Source organism: Puntigrus tetrazona, chromosome 3 (assembly GCF_018831695.1).
Source record: "Puntigrus tetrazona isolate hp1 chromosome 3, ASM1883169v1, whole genome shotgun sequence".
Classification (NCBI taxonomy): Eukaryota; Metazoa; Chordata; class Actinopteri; order Cypriniformes; family Cyprinidae; genus Puntigrus; species Puntigrus tetrazona.
In genome coordinates this window covers 20477234-20484669 of record NC_056701.1, presented here as the reverse complement: position 1 = coordinate 20484669, position 7436 = coordinate 20477234, and the positions used below count along the sequence as shown (strand labels likewise).

Below are 7436 nucleotides of genomic sequence, written 5' to 3'. Positions count from 1 at the left end.
ATCTGGTTGATTATGTGTTCAATGAGTAAATGGTAATTAGACGGCCACTTAACAGAACACCACAGTGAGGTAAAAGTGTCAGTGTCACTGTATCTGGCCCGGGCCATTGCCGCTGCCATCATGTAGCCCGGCGCTGGTCTCTGGGCAAATCCCCAGCAAACATTTTGGATGTCTCCCTTATCTGATAACCATTTCAAGTCCTGGAGATGAGTTTGATTATATCACAACTGCTAAAGAATTTTAGATCTTGGCAAAACTAGAAGTGTCATATTAAGGTCTTTATTTATCATAAAATTGTCAAAAAATATTCTAAAAGTTATAAGGTTGGGGTGTTGAGGGGGTGAATGAAATCACTTATTTTGATGCTTGATTTGGCTTGTTTTACATAATTTTAAGTCATTTGAGGCCCCCTAGTAGGCACTGCCCGTCTTGCTATGAAACAGTGAGCCTTAAAAACGATCATTATAGGTACTTTACCTAATAAATTAAGATTTCCCCTCAAATCATGGTGATTGTAACTTTTGTTATTCACATAAAAGCATTACTTAATTTAACCATCCACATTAAATCCAAACCTGTATGATGTTTATATATATAGATAGATAGATAGATAGATAGATAGATAGATAGATAGATAGATAGATATTTAGCAGAATGTCTAAGCTGCTCTAATCCATTCAATGAGAGGGGATGGGGATCAAAGGATGTCAGGCTCCAAAGCACACAAATGAACAAAATAAAAGTTATGAGCCTTTTAGAGCCATATAATTGCTTTGAAGAACAGTGCACAATTTAAAACATTTTGAACAATTTTAACTTATCTGACCTCAAAAGATGCCAGTCATACAGGTTTGGAACAACATAAGGGTAGGTGAATGATAAGAGAAATTCTATTTAAATTCTACATGAGTAAAACCATCCCCTAAACTACTTAGACATTGTTGTAGACAGTGGGGGGACCTTGGAAAAAAAAAAAAAATTTTTTGCCTTCAAACTTTTGTAATTGACAAAACTCTATCCATTTGTCATCTCCTACAAGAAAAAAAGCCTCCAGGGAGAACATATGTCACCAGCTTGATTCAATGAATGAGATGGCATATAAATATAAGTATGTTCAACTTGAAATGGTTTATCTCCATCTAAAAATGTTCACCAACGCCACCTAATGGGATTTAGTGGAATCATTGTTTTTATCCCCAAACAACTAAAATTCAAGACATTACATGAGCCACAAGCATATATACTGTCCACCTTCATATAAGGTTTGGTTAAACATTGCCTGAAATGTTCTAGTGAACCTAAAGATCTTGATCCACTTGTTTACAAATGTTTACATGACAGCCAACCAAAATAATTAAGAAAAAATTATTTTTTTCTTTTGTGAAATATAAAGGATGGTACTCTGAAGAATGCTGGTGAATAAACAGTTTGATTCCCATTGACTTCCATTGTCTAGGCAAACAAATACAAATGAAGTCAATGGGAGCAGAAACTGCTTGATTACCAAAATACTTCGAAACAAACAATTCACAGAACAAGGAACATTATTCAGCTTTGGCGCAAATGATGACTTTTTTTTACTCCTCAGGTGGACTAGATTTTTAGAAAGTTGGACTTTTAGTCAAGTACTGAAAGTCAAATTCTGCACCATGTTTAGAAGGTCCTTCAGACCTCCGTCCGCTGACAATAGAGAAAGCCCAGAGAGTAAACACTGTCAAATCTTTAATCAAACAATTTAATTTAGCATATTAAAAGCAGCAGAAAACACCTGGCAATACTGGCACTTGTATGTTGCATCCTACTGGTGTGATGGCAGGGGAGAAAGGACAGCAATGTGAAATGAATTTCAAAAACACCATCAAGCACTATACTCGAAAGGATTTCTGCGGACATGAAGATCATCATGTGATTTGTTATATTGTTCATTGTCTCTCTTTTCTGCCCACGGGGGTCTCCCAGCATAGCACATTTTAGATGTCTCTATAATCCAGCACAACACATGTCACGATCACCAGGGAAAACCTCCCTTGAGTCTTTCCTGTAGCTCAAGATCTGTTCAGTTTGGCTGCTGAAGCAGAATCACCAATTGCCTCACCTATTATGAACACGCATGTGATTTCGACAGGTGTAGGCATCTTTAAAGCTCCGTGCACACACAGGACAGTCAAACAGACGGAGCTGCAGATGCACGCGGCTGTGGTTCCTCAGAGTCCCGTCGTTGTTGAAGCGTTTCCCGCACTGAGCGCAAGCGTAAGGCTTCTCCCCTGTGTGAATGAGCATGTGCACCTTTAGCCGGGAGTGATGGGGGAAGAGTTTTCCACACTGAGGGCATACGTGCGTCCCAGGACCTTTGACTCTTCCTCGTCCCCGTCCTCTTCCCCGAAACTGCCTGATCTCTCTGCTGAACGGCGAGTGACGTAGGGGGTTAATCGTAACGTTAGCTATACCGAGATGAGAGTTGCCGCTAATAGCATCGTTCCTAAGTGATCTGGAGTCTGAGTTTTGATGAGCGGTGTTGTAGTTGGCGTGAGCTACACCTGACTCAGGACAAGAGGTCTTTAACACATTTTGGCTTATTTTACTGAGGGATACATGCAAGGTTTTAGCCTTTAACTTCATCCGTTTAGCTGATTCCAGATCAGTGGAATTCGATACACTGAACACTTTAGGATCAGACTTGTGGTTAATATCGGTAGTAGCTGGTAACTGAGGAGTGCAATGAGGTGTTGGACTGTAGCCTGATGTGTTAGCAGCGGTGGATTGTGAATCGAGACTTTCAAAGGGCTCTGTTTTTACACCACAAGGAAATTCGTTTAAAGAGGATGTTTCAAAGTCCTCGTCTGTACGAGCCAGTGGGTTTGGTAACTGGGGACAAGGTATATCGGTGTCTGATTCGGTCAACACCAGATGAGCATGGTTGGAGAACTCTTCTACTTTCGTGCTGGTGAGCTGTTCGGTTTGTACCTGGTTCTGATTCTGATAGATCTCTGTTGGCATGGTTTCAGTTTCAATGCTGGGAGTCCACTTTAGATGCGGTGGTGGGGATGATGGGGCGGGGTCTGAAATAGCTGGACCTGTAAAAGAGGAAAGGTGTGACAAGATCAGATGGAAAAATATTAACCAAGACACTAACCTAACTCTTAAGTTATATACTTAAGACTGGTATATGGGTCAAAGACGAAAAAGGGTTTAACCATAAAACCTGTGAAATACTGTTTTTAAATTGTTGTTGTTATTTCCCAAAAAATTAAAAGTTTTCTGTATAGATAAATTGCCATTTTGCTTTTGTTTTCCTGAGCCAAAAATGAGTATCACACATTTTTCCCTGATTTATTAACATTCAGTGTATCGATCCTGTCAGGCATATTTACAATATAAAATAATTACTTACATCTTTTATTTGTCATAATATAAATATTAAATAATTAGTTGCAAATGCATTTTTTTAAATTGCCACTAAGATTTGTCAGTAAGATACTCAAAACACAACAAAATTTTATATGCTCATTATTTTATATTTTTAATGTATACAAGTCAGAATGAACATGTTCTTTTAATTTTCACAAAGATAATTATACTAATAACTGCTTGTATTTTAGAATTACACAGAATAAGAATAAGCATGTTGTTAAAATTTTTACAAAAATACTGAATGACAATGCAACATTATTTCAACCCAATTCTTAAATTTTTTTCTCCAAAAACTTTGATGCTGACTTTGATGCTTTATCTTTATGTCTTTGACCCATATACATGTTTGGGAAAGATTTTTATTGCTGTAAGTCAGATTTTACAGAAAGTTGTGTAGTGTATGATGTTCACAGAATAGTCATTTAAAACGTTAATTATTTACAAAATCATGTAGTTTATTCCAGCTTTAACTTAATAAGTCTACAGCGTCAGATTCAAATAAACCTTTTTAAATATTTTTATATATATATATATATATATATATATATATATATGGCCTATATTTATATATATATATGCATTACAGATGCATTTGATACAAACAAACTTTAATATGCATTACAGATAACACACTTTTTTTGTTTTTTTACAAACAACACTTTCAACACATTTCATCAAGTTGTCTTAAAAGGTGTTCTTGTTTTAGGACAACTTTAACTTTTTTGATACACTTCAAATGTTGACTACTGTAGTTTAAACGCAAGTAAAACGTTTTTAGAAAAACACGGTTTACTTCTATAATACATTGTAATCCTTAAATGTCCAATTTTATAGTATATTCTTATAAAATTAACATATGCATGTAACTTAAACAGTAGAGCATAGCCTAACATTTACATTTTATTTGGCTGTAGTACACTATTTTTTTATGATGTTTTGACATTCTGGTGATATTTAATATGTACTCCTGGTTTAACAGTACTTCCTACCCGTGTCATGGACATGTATATATGTAATCTTTCCTCTTCCCTATATCATATATTTTAAGTGTTAAATACTATTTACAAACAATAGTAACTAAATATGACTAATTGCCCATTCTTACCACGACATGTAGTGGCTCTTTATTTTAACTGTAATCCTGCTTCTTTTTCTTTACTGCTGTAACTGATATTTTGGCGGAAACCTTGGTTTCCATGGTAATTTGCGTAAACAAAGTAAATAAAAGCTAACTTAGGCGGAACGCGTTATTTTCTAAGAAGGGTCGGTGTACCGTTTGACTCGACGAGTTTCTCAATCTCCTTCAGTCTGCGTCTCAAATACTCGTTGTCCTTCTGCACGCTGTCCAGCTCTTTTTCATACTGCAGGACAGTCCCGCCGATCATGTCCATGATTTCATTCAGCGTCGCCATTAGGCGCTCCGTCAGAAAGGTGTTGATGACCTGCAGTTTGGTCATTTTGCTGTTAGCTCGCGGTTATTTTGTTTCGGCGTAACGTTACAGTAAGGCAGAATGTAAACACAAGTCTGTGTGGTCATGTGACCATGTATATGTTCCTCTTTAGCCACAGAAATAAATCGATTCAGCAGTGATTCAGCGCCAACCAAAGGAGAGGAGTCGAAGGTACAAAAACTACGGTGCCCGGGGGGTGTCGTGTTCGGTTCACGAAGTTTTGTCGTGGCCATTAATTCGTGGGATCGTCATATTGGCCACAAGATATTTTTGTCGAGGTAACGACATCCTTATGTTGTGGCCTCGGGATGCTATGCTGAAGAAACAAGATCCATTTCTCGTGGCCACGACTTTTTATTTTAAGGGAACGACGTATTTTTCTCGTGGCTACGTGTTTATAAACAGACCTACGTGACCATAGCAACCCGGGATTATCAGAGATGGATAAAACATTTTTAATAATGATGATATACAAATATTACGACAAAAGAAGATCAGTTAATGGACACACATAGCTAGCAAGACTGTGAGATGGATACAGATGTTTTTTGTAGGCCTCTTTACTTTATGTAACGTTTATTCATGATAAACTTAATGCAAATGCTGTTTACATATCATGCAATGCATAATATAATAATTTATTTTATAAAACAATAAAAGAAAGGATGTAATCATTTCTATACCAATTAATAGAAAAAATATTAATTCAAAAAAATAATAATAATGAATCAATCTCAGATAATGCCGGGTTGCAATGGTCACATGTTTGTTTAGGCAATAAACTCGTCTCCAGGAGAAATGGATATAGCTCCTTCAACGTAGCATCTCCAGGCCACAACACAAGGATGTCGTTACCTTGATAAATGCCTTTTGTCTCGTGGCCAAGACATAATATCACGTCCCCACGAGTTAAATATGCCGTGGCCACGACAAAAACTAGGTGAACCAAACAGGACACCTCCCTGATTTACTGGTGGGTTGCAAACCATCTAAACATATGCAAACACCACCTACAGTCATTATTGATCTACTTGTTTTTGGTCCAGTGTTTAAAATACAGCACTAAGTGAATTCTGTAAATCCAAGCTTGTAATCCTGTTCATATGTGGAACATCTAATTAATGTAATCTAATAAAAATTTCTTTTTGTAACAAATACTACATAGATGTTGTGTTTGCCTTGGATTTTGGTCATTCTTAACCCTTTAAAGCAGGGGTGTCAGACAGCCCTGCACAGTTTAGTTTCAACCTTGCTCAAACACACATACCATGCAGTCTTCAAATAAGCCTAAATGACTTGATTAGCTGGATCAGGTGTGTTTAATTAGGGTTGCACCTAAAACCTGCGGGGCTCCGGCCCTCAAGGAACTGAGTTTGATGGCGTTGCTTTAAAGGTTAGGAAACATGTTATGTTTACATAGCTGTTTCTTTGAAAAATACTGCTGTAGCCTGCAGTTCTATTCTGAAATGCACGAAACGGGACGAAATGCCTTTGTTTTTGCAGCATCCATTTCAGCTGCTAACTGTCAATCATACTGCACCTTTAACTTTTACCCATAAAAACTTACGACTCCTATTAGTAGACATCTAATAAATAGCCTTGTGCATTTTTTATTTATACAAGATTTAAAGCTATACGGTTGAGCGGTCAGTTCATGTAAATCTCGAGTTATTTTCCAATAACAAACTTCAACTTTATTAGTAGGTCTTGGATACATTTCACAACCATCAGGGTCCACTAAGATGATTTCTTTACAGTCTGTATAATAAATACAGTCATATGTTATATTTCCTGTGCAGACTTCAAAACTGTAATTTGCCATCCATGGCAACAGCAGACACAGAGGTAGGGAAAAAACAACATGGTTGAATCAAACACGTTCCTTCTTCCCTGATTAAATGGACTATTAAGTTATCATTGTCCAAATTAGATGCTTCCTGAGCCATTTGACTGCTTATTCATTTCTTTGTGCCCCAACATGCCACTGAATCCACTATGGTTGCCATGGCAATTTATTTATATGTTTGGTTTGACTGCCTAAAGGTAGAATCCTTGACAATGATGTATGGAGAACCATTTTCACCTCAGTTCATTCTCTGATTCTGTAAGTCATAATAGTTAGAAACATTATGTATAACAATGGGCATGAATGCATACATTAATAATTAGCAGATTATTATTGTGAGACACCAAGTCGTTATTATGAGAATGTTTCTCATTAAAATGAGAAACTAAGCCATTATTTTTGCCTATTAGCTCAGTTGAGTGAAAACAATGATTACGTTGGTCATATTAATAGGAGACTTCCTCATAAAAGTATTTCATATCAACTTAAATTTTCATAATGGTGATTTAGCGCATCATAATAATGAGAAACATTCTTATAATAATTTTGTAAATTATGCATTATGATGACTTACCCATAATTAATGTTCGTAGAAAAAAAATATAATTTATGAGTATAATCTTATAATGAGAAACTTTAATTATTCTGACTTCTATCTTACAGAACCTTAAAAGTTAAACTTAAAAAAAAAGTTTAGCTGGCTCACATTGAAAGCACAACAACAAACA

The 7436-nt window shown here is 36.3% G+C and overlaps 1 protein-coding gene across 1 annotated transcript; it reads right to left on the bottom strand.

Moving 5' to 3' along the window:
- Positions 1–1932: 1932 nt before the first annotated feature.
- Positions 1933–5984, bottom strand: LOC122342097 (zinc finger protein 329). The gene is made up of 2 exons (XM_043235883.1): positions 4685–5984; positions 1933–3074 (listed from the first exon to the last, which is right to left on the bottom strand). Exons 1-2 carry the CDS (start codon positions 4866–4868, stop codon positions 2092–2094), a joined length of 1167 nt encoding a protein of 388 aa, XP_043091818.1. The 5' UTR covers positions 4869–5984; the 3' UTR covers positions 1933–2091.
- Between the last annotated feature and the right edge of the window lie 1452 nt (positions 5985–7436).